The sequence below is a fragment of the Anas platyrhynchos genome, chromosome 28 (genome assembly GCF_047663525.1).
Source record: "Anas platyrhynchos isolate ZD024472 breed Pekin duck chromosome 28, IASCAAS_PekinDuck_T2T, whole genome shotgun sequence".
Taxonomy (NCBI): Eukaryota; Metazoa; Chordata; class Aves; order Anseriformes; family Anatidae; genus Anas; species Anas platyrhynchos.
In genome coordinates this window covers 2,072,254-2,084,488 of record NC_092614.1, presented here as the reverse complement: position 1 = coordinate 2,084,488, position 12,235 = coordinate 2,072,254, and the positions used below count along the sequence as shown (strand labels likewise).

The 12,235-nt window shown below is 69.3% G+C and overlaps 1 protein-coding gene across 1 annotated transcript; it reads right to left on the bottom strand.

The window, feature by feature from the left end:
• Window positions 1-79: 79 nt before the first annotated feature.
• On the bottom strand, window positions 80-10,905 carry ERBB2 (erb-b2 receptor tyrosine kinase 2). Its single transcript, XM_072028690.1, is given in 27 exon segments — window positions 80-905; window positions 994-1,225; window positions 1,340-1,510; window positions 1,595-1,692; window positions 1,780-1,926; window positions 2,004-2,079; window positions 2,170-2,325; window positions 2,414-2,785; window positions 2,863-2,985; window positions 3,072-3,210; window positions 3,309-3,356; window positions 3,433-3,593; window positions 3,693-3,783; window positions 3,900-4,032; window positions 4,195-4,394; window positions 4,516-4,606; window positions 4,714-4,767; window positions 4,770-4,786; window positions 4,885-5,011; window positions 5,251-5,367; window positions 5,456-5,597; window positions 5,678-5,790; window positions 6,631-6,699; window positions 6,796-6,933; window positions 7,710-7,878; window positions 7,958-8,109; window positions 10,659-10,905. Coding segments are annotated over 27 exon segments (4,107 nt in total). The 5' UTR covers window positions 10,738-10,905; the 3' UTR covers window positions 80-213.
• Window positions 10,906-12,235: the final 1,330 nt, after the last annotated feature.

The following is a 12,235-nucleotide window of genomic DNA, read 5'->3' as shown; positions in this document are numbered from 1 at the left end:
TGGCTCCTGGGGGGGGTCACGGCTGCGGACAGACGGCGTTTTTGGGGTGGGGGGGGGGCAAGCAGAGGGACAAACAGAGTAGAAAACCCAAAATACAATTCTCAAATCCACGGCCCCGGGGGGGGGCTTCCAGCAGGAGCCCGGGGCCTGCTCTCAGTGCAAGTCGCTGTGCCCGGCGCCGCTTTGCACCGGGGGGGGGAGGGGGGGGGGGGTTTATGGGGTCGCGGTTTTGGGGTTTTGGAAGAGTTTTGGGGAGCGGGGTGGCACCGTGCTCCCACTGTCCCACCGCGGTGCTGCCAGCGCCGGCCCCGCTTGTCCCTTGGCATCCTCAGCCCTCGAGCTCCGCAGCCCGAGCCCCCAAATCCAGCGGGGTTTTTGGGGTCCCTTTTTTTTGGGGGGGTCCAGGAGGCAGCGGGGTGCCCCCTCCGCCTTCCCCCGCGCTGCCGCCGCGCTGTCCCACAGCGTCCTGGGGCTCTCCCCGTCTCCGTCGCCTCCTCCCCGAGCTCTGCCAACAATTTGGGGGTCGGGGGGGGGCTCTTTTGGGGTCCCGGCCCTACACGGCCGCATCCTCGGGGCGCTCGGCCAGGCCCAGGTATTCGGGATTTTCGGCTGCCGGCGTGGTGACGGGCCCCCCCTCGGGGCTGCTGCTTTTTTGGGGGTCCTGGTTCCAGTAGTAGGGGTTGTCGAAGGCTTGGCTGAAGGAACCGGGGGCCGGCAGCCCGGGGGGGTCAGATATTCGGGATTTTCCACGGCACGGCCGAAGGGTCCCGGGGGGGGGAAGGGATGTTTGGGGTCCTTGATGAGCCCGTTCTTCCCCGCGTGGTTTTTGGGTTTCTCCAGCGGGGACGGGGGCGTGCGGGGGTGCCGGGGGGGGGACAGCCGCTCCCCAGCCTGGTTGACGTACTCTGCGGGGACAAAAGGGGTGGGGTGAGGAGCCGAGCGGGGTCCTCGCCCCCCCCCACACCCCAAAAAATCCTGCCCCCTTCCTCCTACCTGGCATGGTGCTGCAGGGGGCCGGGGGGAGGAAGCCTTCGGGGTCCAAGCCCTCGCTCTCGTCACCCGACAGCCCGGTGGGGTCCTCGCTGTAGCGCGTGGCGGGGGGGCTCTGTAGGGTCCCTTTGGCCCCCCCCTCCCCATCCAAAACCTCCGGCACGGGCCCCTCGGGCCCCTCCACCAAAACCTGCTCCTCGCCCTCCTCCCCGTCCGCTGGGGTCTCCGCCGTGCTCTGGAGGCGCAAAACGGCAACGGTGTCAGCCAGGTGCTTTGGGGGGGGGTCACCCCCCGATTTCCCAGGGTTCTGGATCCCCCCCCCCAAAAAAAATAACCCCCCCCGAGGTACCCGCGTGGAGGAGATGCGGCTGCGGTAGGCGGTGGCGGTGTCGGCGCTGAAGAAGCCCTGGTGGGGCACCAGGTACTCCTCGGCGTCCACCAGGTCGTCCATGTCCTCCTCCTCCAGCAGAGCCCGGTAAAAAGTGCTGTCCATGGAGCTGGGCAGCCCGATCATGTCGTTCTGGGGGGGTAAAGGGGGGGGGTTTAATGTTTGTAGGGTCGCTGGGCACGGACTGGGGGGGGGATCCCCCCTGGGGGTCCCTACCTGGATGACCACGAAGCGCTGCGGGTCCCGCGCCATGCGGGAGAATTCGGTCACCAGCTCGCGGAATTTGGGCCGGCACTCCGAGTCGATCATCCAGCCTGGGGCAAAGCCAAACGCCGTCAGGGCGAGGCGGGGGTCCCACCGCATCCCCCCCCCGTCCCCGTGTCCCCCCCCCAAACCCGTACATTTCACCATGATCATGTAGACGTCGATGGTGCAGATGGGCGGCTGCGGCAACCTCTCGCCCTTCTCCAGCAGGTCGGGGATCTCCCGCGCCGGGATCCCGTCGTACGGTTTCGCCCCAAATGTCATCAGCTCCCACACGGTGACACCTGGGGGTGTAGGGGCAGGGTGAGAGGTGCCTTGCGCCCCCCCGAAAAGCCCCCCCAAAGCCGGCTCGGGGACGCACCGTAGCTCCAGACGTCGCTCTGGTGGGTGAAGCGGCGGCGCAGGATGGATTCCAGCGCCATCCACTTGATGGGCACCTGCGTGGGGGTGGGCGCAGAGGTCAGCAGGGGCCCGTGGGTGGGGGGCATGCCCCGTCCCGTCGTCCCTACACCCCCCCCCCCACCCACCTTGCCACCGTCAGCGTGGTACTCGGTCTCGTCGATGTCGAGCAGCCGGGCCAGCCCGAAATCGGTGATTTTCACGTGGTTGGGGCTCTTCACCAGCACGTTGCGAGCAGCCAGGTCGCGGTGCACCAAGCGCACCTCCTCCAGGTAGCTCATCCCCTGCAGCACCAGGGGGGGGTGGGGGTCAGCCTCCGGACCCCCCCCCTCCCCATTTTACCCCCTACCCCCTCCTCTATTTCCATCCTACCTTGGCGATCTGCACACACCAGTTGAGGAGGTCCTGGGAGCCGATGTGGTCCTTGTTCTCCCGCACGTAGTCCAGCAGGCAGCCGTAGGGCATCAGCTGCGTCACCAGCTGCACCGTGGACGTCAGGCAGATGCCCAGCAGCCGGGACACGTAGGGGCTGCCCACCCCCGCCATCACGTAGGCCTTCCTGTGCGTGCAGGGGGGGGCCGTCAGCCTGCCACCGGGCTCTTGAGACCCCCTCCCCGTGCCCCCCCCGCCACCGTGCGCACTCACGTCCAGGATCTCCTTGTTGGCCTTGGGGGAGGTGTTCTCCCGCAACACCTTGATGGCCACCGGGATCTTGACGCTCTCCCCATCCGGGATCCAGATGCCCTGGAGAGGAGCTGGGTGAGCAGGGAGGAGGGAGCCTACCTGGGGTGCCCCCCCCCCAAAAAAAAAAAACTTCTCACCTTATAGACGGTGCCGAAAGCGCCCGAGCCCAAAACCTTCACCTTCTTCAGCTCCGTCTCCTTCAGGATGCGCATCTGGGCTTGGTTGGGGAGGGCCCCGCTGGGCGTCAGCGGCTCCACCAGCTTCAGGGAACAGGTGAGTAAATTGGGAAGGGGGGTGGACACAGGATGGATGGGCACCCCCCCCGGGGATGTCCCCGTGTCCCCACCTCGGTCTCCTGCAGCAGGCGCCGCATGGTGTGCTTCCTCTCCTGCTGCCGCCGGCGCTTGACGCAGACCACGGTGATGAGCAGGAGGACAACGACCAGCAGAGCCCCCACCACGCCGGCGATGATGGACGTCACCTGGCTGCGGGACAGGAGGTGACAAGGTGGGGGGGGGGGAAACGGGGACAGGAGGAGCCCCCCCTAAACACCCGGAGGGCTTGGGGGTACCCGCGGCGCTACCTCGGCTTCTGGTCCACGGGGCAGCCGTCCTCGTCCCGGATGGTGCACCTGGGGGCGGAGAGGGGTCAGCAAAAGACCCCCTCCCAGCCCCAAAAACCCGTGCCCGGCTGCAGCCCGCACTCACGAGTGGGTGCAGTTGGTGGGGCAGAGCTGGCAAACGCCGTCCTCGTCGGGGTATTTCCAGATGGGCACGAAGGAGGCGTCCGCCTTCACCCCGCTGGGGCAGCGCCGCACGCACTGCTGCGCGTCCTTGTAGTGGGCGCAAGCCACGCACTGATCCGCCTCCTGGGGGGCATGGAGGGCACAGGGGGGGGTCAGGGACCTCGGCACCGGGCTTGTCCTCGTGTCCCCGGTGTCCCCGTGTCCCCACGTCCCCGTCCTCACCGATCCGAAGCAGGTCTCGGTGCCGTTCTGGGGCTGGCACTCGGGGTGGCACGGCAGGCACCGCGTGCCGTTGGTGTGCTCCCGGATGGCGCTGCGGGGTGACAGCAGCGAGGATGCAGGAGCAGGGGGGGGGGGTGATCAATGCAGAATAGGATCCTGGACCCCCCCCACCCTCACCCCTTCCACCGTGCCCATCCCCGTGCTCACCCATCCAGGAGGTTGCAGGAGGCGACGCACTCCTGGCCCCGCAGGAACCGCTCGCAGGCCACGCACTGCGTGGGGCCAGGCCCCCAGCACTGCCCCTCGGCGCAGAGGTGGAAGCAAACCAGCCCCTCGCTCTCTGCGGGGTGGGGGGCACCGTAAACACCCCCCCCTTCCAACCCCCAAACCCCCCCCCCCCCCAAGCCCGGCTCCTCTGGGTGCCAGGAGCACCGAGCAGATCCGGGAAGGGTTTGGGGAGGGGGATGGCATTGAGGGGTTTTGGGGGTGGGGGGGTCCTCACCGCACTGCTCGGGGGACTTGTTGTGGGTCTGGAAGAGGCGCTGGCGGGGGTGGCGGAAGATGCGTTCCCAGGGCACCTTCTGGAGGAAGCAGAGCTGGGGGTTGTGGTGGACGAGCACCATCCCGCTGCTGATCTCCTGCAGGGCGCGCAGCCCCAGCGCCCGCACCGCCAGGTCCCGCAGTGTCAGCGAGTAGGCACCGCTGCCGAAACACCGAAACACGGCCGGGTGAGCGCCCACGGCTTCAGGGGGGGCGTCCCGTGTCCCCCCCCCCGTCCCCCTCCCCACCACCAGCACCCCGAGGTGCCCCCGACCCCGCTCACTTGTGCAGCACGCGGCCGCGGATGATGCGCAGGTTCTGGAAGACGCCCAGGTCCTCCATGCCCGGCGGCCAGGCAGCGATGTACAGGTAACCTGGGGGGGGGCACAGTGTCACCACTGCCCCCCCCCTTTGTACCCCCACACCCCTGGGGATGCGTCCTCCCCAGCCCCGACCCCCTCCCCAAACCCCGTGCGCTCACCCGTCAGCTCCTCCAGGCTCTCAAAGGTCGCCAGCAGCTGGGGGTCCAGGGGGGCGTGTTGGTGCTGGGGTCCCTGGGGGGGAAACAGTGAGGGGGGGGAGATGGGGGAGGTTGGCAGGGCCGGGGGGGGGGCCCAGTGGCTCCCCATGGGGTCGGAGTGGGGGTGCTCACCCAGCAAAGGTCTCGGGCAGGAAGGCCAGGCTGCCGAAAATCTTGGTGCAGCCGGCAAAGTGCTGGATGTTGGAGGCGTTGACGGCGCGGACGCCCTTGAGGAAATCCACCCCCAGCCCGTAGCACACTGCGGGGGGGGGGCACAGGGGGGGCCGATCGGTCAAGGGGGGGTCCATCAAGACCCCCCCCCCCTTCCAGACACCGCCTGCCCCTTGCGCACCGCAGGGACTCCCACGGCCCGGCAGCCCCCCCAGCCCTTTGGGGGGCTCCCCACGCGCTGCCTGGGGGGGGGGTGTCCCAAAAATGTGGCAGCCCCCCCACCCCGTGAAAAATGTGTCGGGGAGCCCCCCCCCCAGGGCCGCTCACCCTCCGGGCAGGGCTTGCTGCACTTCTCACACTTCTGCACGTTGTTGACGGTGACCTCCTGGCTGTTCTGGGGGCACACCAGGGTGCACGACCCCACCTCCGTGGCGAGGTAATTATCTAAACGGGGGGGGGACAACGACAATAACGATGGTCAGGGCCACGTAACGAGCCCCCCCCAGCCTCCTCGGCCCCCCCCAGCACTCACAGGGGCACTGGCTGACGCAGCTGGCACCGAAAGTGTAGCGCCCGTCGCGGTTCGGCACCGACTCGAAGGTGTCCGAGTTGTAGATGACGAGGGGGGGGCAGTGCAGCTCGCAGATCCCGCTCCGGTTAAAATTCAAGCATGCCTGAGAGGGGGGGTGTCCATCAGCCCCTGAACCCCCCCATTTCACCCTTTTGCCCCCCCCCTTCCTTTTCCCGTGCCCACCAGGCAGTCGGAGTGCTTGGGGCCGGTGCAGCCGGCGGCGCACTGCTCGTGGCAGCAATCCGTCGGCTTCGTGCCCTTGCAGCGGGGGCACCCGTGGCAGATGCTGTTGGTCACTAAGGGGGCACAGGGGGGGGACACGGTGGGACAGGGACAACCTCCCCCAAAAAGGGGTCTGGGATAAGAGGGGGGGGGCGCTGGGGTAAGGAGGTGGGGGTGGGTGGCTTGCCGGGGATAGGGGGGTGTGGGGAAGGGGTGCCGGGGGTCCCCAAGGAAGGGATTTGGGGGCAGCGGGGGTGTGCATTAAGGGGATTTTGGGGGGGTGAATGGGGGTCCCCAGGGATTTGGGGTTTGGGATCAGTGGGGCAGGTGTTTGGTTGTCAAGTGGGGGTCAGTGGGGCAGGGGTTTGGGGCCAGTGGGGGTCTGCTTAAGGGGATTTTGGGAGGTGAATGGGGGTCCCCAGGGCAGGGGTTTGGGGTCAGTGGAGTTTTGCATTAAGGGGATTTGGGGGGGCTGAATGGGGGTCCCCAGGGCAGGGGTTTGGGGGGTCTCTGGGGCAGGGATTTGGGGCTAGTTGGGGTTAGCAGCAAGGGGATTTTGGGGGGGTGAATGGGAGTCCCCAGGGCAGGGATTTGGGGTCAGTGGGGTTCTGCATTAAGGGGATTTTGGGGGGCTGAATGGGGGTCCCCAGGGATCTGGGGTCAGTGGGGCAGGAGTTTGGGGCTAGTTAGGGTTAGCAGCAAGGGGATTTTGGGGGGGGTGAAATTCCTGTCCCCAGGGCAAGGATTTGGGGTCAGTGGGGCAGGGATTTGGTTGCCAATGGAGCAGGGATGTGGGAGCCTGCTGGGAGGTGTCCAGGGATTTGGGGGGGGAGGGGGTGTCTCACAGGGGTGGGGGCTTTGGGAATCCCATGGCGGGGGCAGCGCTGACCACAGCCCCCCCCCCATTTACTCACGCGTCTGGCAGTCCTGGGGGCCGGCTCCCCAGCAGTGCCCCTCGGCGCACAGCGCGTGGCACCCGGGACCTGCAGCGGGGCAGGGGGGAGGTTTTGGGGGGGGTCCTACACCCTCCCACGGTGCCGCCCCCTCCCCAAAACCCATCCCCGGGGGGGGGGGCTCACAGCTGCGGCTGCGGGTGCTCTCCACGAGGGTCTCGGCGCGGAGCTCGTTGTGCCGGTGGAAGATGTCGGCCCAGAGGACGGTCTCCTGGAAGCAGAGCTGGGGGTTCCCCTCGATGCGCACCCCCCCCTTCAGGATCTCTGCGTGGGGAGGGGGATCCCCCCGTCAGCACCTGGGGATGGACCCCAATGGGGTCACCCGGACCTGCGCCAGGGACCCGCAGCCCCCCCATGGGGACACCCGGCCCCATAAGAGGGACCTGCAGCCCCCCAGGGACACCCAGCCCCATACCAGGGACACCCACAGCCCCATGGGGACACCCGGCCCCACACCAGGGACCCGCAGCCCCATGGGGACCCCTGGCCCCACACCAGGGACCCACAGCCCCCTGGGGACACCCAGCCCTGTGCCAGGGACCCACAGCCCCACAGGAGGACCCCTGGCCCCACACCAGGGACCTGCAGTCCCCTGGGGACACCTGGCCCCATACAGGGACCTGCAGCCCCCCAGAGATACCCAACCCTGCGCCAGGGACCCACAGCCCCACAGGGGGACTCCCAGCACCATGCAGGGACCCACAGCCCTATGGGGACCCCTGGCCCCACAACAGGGACCCGCAGCCCCCCATGGGGACACCTGGCCCCATGCAGGGACCCACAGCCCCATGGGGACCCCTGGTCCCATGCCTGGGACCTGCAGTCCCCTGGGGACACCCAGCCCTGTGCCAGGGCCCTGCAGCCCCACAGGGGGACACCCGGCCCCACAGCAGGGACCCACAGCCCCACAGGGGGACTCCCGGTCCCATGCCAGGGACCCACAGCCCCACAGGACGACCCCTGGCCCCACACCAGAGACCCGCAGCCCCCCTGAGGACCCCCACCCCCACCCAGCTCCCCCCCCAGCCGTTCCCCCCGACCTGTGAGCTGCCTCATGCCGAGCTGCTGCAGCCCCGAGTTGCCCAGCACGGCCAGGGCGAAGCGCTCCTGGAAGAGCTGCGTCCCGCGGATGATGCGCAGGCTCCGCAGCCCCACGGCGCTCACTTGGTTCTCGGCGATCAGGACGTAGCCCTGCACCTCCTTAATGTCCTGCCGAGGGGGGCACGGCGGTGAGAGCCCCGCGGGACCCCCAAAACCCCCCCCTCGCCAAAACCATCACCCCGCACACCTGGAGGAAGGCGGTGTCGGCGTCGGGGGCCAGGTAGGTGAGCTCCAGGTTGCCCTGCACCACCTGGCAGCCCTGGTAGAGGTGCCGCAGGGTCTCGTAGTGGCTTTCGGGGCTGGAGGGGCGCAGCAGCTTCATGTCGGTGCCCGTGCACACTGCGGGGACAGAGAGAGATGGGGGGGGGGGGAAAGCTCAATCTCAGCCTGCCCGGCTTTCTTCCCCCCCCCCCCCACCCCCAGAGGATTCCGGCCAGCGCCGGCCTCCGCAGGAAATGCCGCGGATGCGGCCGCCGCCGATTATCTGCGGAGCTGCTCCCAACAGCTTCCGATGGGCTTCCTGGACGGCCTCCGCGGCGTGGGGACGGGGGGTGGCACGGGGAATGCCCCCCCCGGTACACACACACAGCTCCCGGCCCCGCTGCACCCACCGGGGGTTGGCACCGGGTGGGCACCGGGTGGGCACCGGGTGGTTGAGGGCTGGGTGCGAGCGGGACCCCGCAGCTCCAGGTCCCCTGCACGCCCCCTTTTGGGGAGGGGGCCCCAAAAAGCGGGAGGGGGCCACAGGGGGGGGGGGCCGTGGGTGCACACAGAGCAGGAATGCTCGGCCCACGCCGAGCGGCGAGGAGAGGGGGGGGCACCCAGACAAGACGCGATTGTTGAGCGGCGCCGCCGGCCGCCCCGGATGGCCCCAACGCGGGGTCCGTGCCCACCGCGGGGGGCTCCGAGGGGCGGCGGGGCTGGCTGCAGCCGGGGGGAGGCCGTTTGGTGGGGGGGGCACTCGGTGAGTCAGGGCGGCGGGTGGCACGGCCCTTTAGGAACCGCCTTTTCAGGTCAGGCGTGTTTGGGGAGCGAGCGGGTGACGCAGGCACGGCCCAGCCCCGGCGCGCCCGTGGGCCCCCGGCACCCCGCCGCCGCCACGCGGGATGGCCCCCCCCCGTTCCCCCCCCCACCTTCATCCAAACCCCAGCCCCACCGAGGGAATAGGGTTAGGGGCTGGGGGTCTCGCCGCCTTGTGCCCTGCACCCTTCTGAGCCCCCCCGGGTCCCCTCCTGATTTGCACCTGTGCAGGTGCCCCCCCCCGTGCCGCCCCCAGTGCTCTCCTCTCCAGCCTAAGAGCCCTAAAGGGGGGCACAATTGGACCCTACAGACGCCAACGTCAGCCCTACAGACCTCGTGGGGGTCTTGCTGCAAAGAAAGGGTCCGGGGGGGGCACAGGGCCCTGTGCAGGGGGGGGGTGCCGGCCGTGCCGTGGCTGAGTGACAGCCCCCGGTGCCGGCAGCTGCCCGCAGAGCCACGAGGCCCTGGGGGGGGGGACAGGGCTGCAGCCACCTCCTGACCTCTGCCTGCTCCGGGCCCCCCCCGAACCTGAGAAACTTCCCCGGGCACGGCCTGGAGCTTTGGAGGGGGGGGGCACCGTGTTTGGGGTTCAGCTCCGCACCCTCAGCCGGGCACAGAGCTGCCCCACGGGGATGGGGACGGGGACGGGGACGGGGCTGGACACAGGGGACCCCCACAAAGCCCCACGGGGAGGGGGGGGGGAGCTGGCGGGGCCGTGCCAGGTGCCCCCACCCCGAAGGAAATTCGTCCCCGGAGCAGGCGGGCGGCCAAAGCTCAAGGTCTGCCCTCCACCTGCTGCGCCGCGAGGCCACCGGGTGCCACCGGTTCCCCCGGGGCGAAGGGCGGGCGGGGGGGGACCAGGGTCCTGCTGGGACCCCCGGCTCCATCCCATGACCCCCCCCGACTGCCCTGGGGGTGCAGCACCGAGCCCCCCCCCCCACACTTTGGCAGAGCCATGGGGGGGACAGCGTTGGGGACGTGCCATGGCCCCCCCAGTCCCAGGGGACCCACTTTTGGCACTGCCACCCCAATGCGCCCCCGGTGCTGGACCCGGTTCTCGGTTAGGGTCTGGGTGGAGGTGACCGGGGGGGGGCAATGCTTGGTCGAAGCCCCCCCTCTCTGCATGCCACAGGGCTCCAGCCCCCCCCCCCCGGCTGCTCCCCGGGCCGGGCAGGGTGCGGCACCTCGAGAATGTGGATGGGAGCGACGGGGACGCGCCCGCCCGCCCACCCGCACCGTGGGGCACCGCCGCACCCCAAAACCTCCCTGCAGGACTTTTTTTGGGGGGGGGCTCCCCGGGTGGCAGGGGTTTGTTCTGGCCTTTTGTCCCCCCCCCCTCCCAGTCCCCACGGCCCCCCAGGACCCCAGTTTGTGGGGACGGGGCCGGGGCCGTTCCCTGCTCGGGGTGCAACAGGTCCCCCAAAAACTTCCCCGGGGGGGCCGCGGGGGGGCTCGTCCAGCTCGGTGGGACCCTAGGGGACGGGGGGGGGGGGACAGGGGGGGGCACCGGGCCGAGCAGCCCCACGCAGCCCAGCGCCTCCCAGTTCAACCCAGTCCGGCCCCCAGCACTCATGGAGACGCGGGGCGGGGGGCACCGGGAGGGGGGCAACGAGCGCGGGGGGGGGGGGCTGGGGGGCACCGGGAGTCACTTCCAAAGGAACAAACCGAGCCCCCCCCACCCCGTTACCCCCCCGTTTCCCCCCTGTGTCCCCCCCCGGTGCCCCCGGTGCCCCCGGTGCCGTGCGCTCCGCGCGCAACTCTCCAAGTCCCGGCGCCACCGGGTCCGCCCCACGGCCCGGTGCCCCCCCCGCAGACCCCCCCCACCCCCTTAATTCCCCCCCCCCACCCCCCCGCGGCCCGGGACCCACCTTCGGCGGCGGCGGCGGGGCAGAGGGCGGCGAGCAGCAGGAGCCCGGTGCGGAGCAAGCGGCCGCCGGTGGCGATCATGGTGCTCAGCGCCGGCCCCGGCCCATGGCCCCGCTGCGGGAAAAGTTTTGGGTTTGGGGTTTTTTGTTGTTTTTAGGTTGGATTTTTCTTTTTTTGTTGTTTTCTTTCTTTTTTTTTTTTTTTTTTTTTTTTTTTTGGGCCGTCCGGAGTCGCCGCCGCCTCCTCCTCCTCCTCCTCCTCCTCCTCCTCCTCCTCCTCCCGCCGCGCTCCCGAGCTCCGCCTCGCGGGCCCGCGGCGCGCTCCTGGAGATGGGGGGGGGGGGGGCGCGCTCCCGACGCCCCCGCGCGCTCCCGACGCCCCCCCCCCCCCCCGCGCGCGTTAACCCCGGTGGCGCGGAGGGAACGGATGGGTTCGGGTCGGGTGTGCCCCAGGAACCGGGCACCAGTTTGTCCCAGTACAGAACCAGCACCAAAGTTAGCCGGGGTCCTTCGCTGTTCCGGACTGGGAGCACTGGGAACTGGTTTGTCCCAGTACGGCACCAGAACTGGAGCTAATGGGAGTCCTTGGGTGTTCTGTACTGGGAGCACCGGGCACCGGTTTGTCCCAGTATAGCACCAGACCTGGAGCTACTGGGAGTCCTTGGCCACTCTGTACTGGGAGAATGAAGCACCAGTTTGTCCCCGTGCACCCCCAACACCGGAGGTACCAGGGGTCCTTGGCTGCTCTGTACTGGGAGCACTGGGCACCAGTTCATCCTGATGTCCCCGTGCACCACCAGCACCAGTGACACCCTCGTCCGTTCTGTCCCCTGGGGCTGCTGTCCCGGGCACCACCGACCCAGGACACCCCCAGTCCAGAGCCACCGGGCACTGGGAGTACTGGGACGGGCACTGGGAGCACTGGAACCACCCTGGCTCCAGCCAGGAGCCCCCTCCCCGTGCCCCATCCAGCTGGGACCGTGACCGCCACCAGCACGGGGACACGGGGACGGTGCTGGGGACAGGGGGACAGTGCCCGGGTGTGGCGTGGGGGACAGGCCTGGGGACGGGGCAAGGCCTGACCCCGGTACTGACCCTGTACCCCAGGACTGTCCCCCTGTCCCCATACCCCCCCATAGCCTGTAACTGACCCCATACCCTGGTACTGTCCCTGTACCCTAGAGCTGTCCCATTGTCCCCATAGCCCAGGACTGTCTCCCTATCCCATATCAGGGACTGTCCCCCAGAACTGTCCCTGTTCCCCAGGACCGTCCCCCTGACCCCATACCCCAGGACTGTCCCCTTGACCCCATACCCCAGGGCTGTCCCCCTGTCCCTATATCCCAGGACTGTCCCCATACCCCAGGACTGTCCCCACACACCAGGCCCGTGGCACTGGCTCATTCCTGGGGCGAGGGGACAGCTGTGGGCTATGGGGACAGGGGAGAGGGCAGGGGACATGGGGACAGCCCTGGGGACACCCCTGGGGACACCACTGGGGACAGGGGGACATCCATGGGGACATGGGGACTGCCTTGGGGACACTGAGACAGCCCCAGGGACACGAGGACAATGCTGGG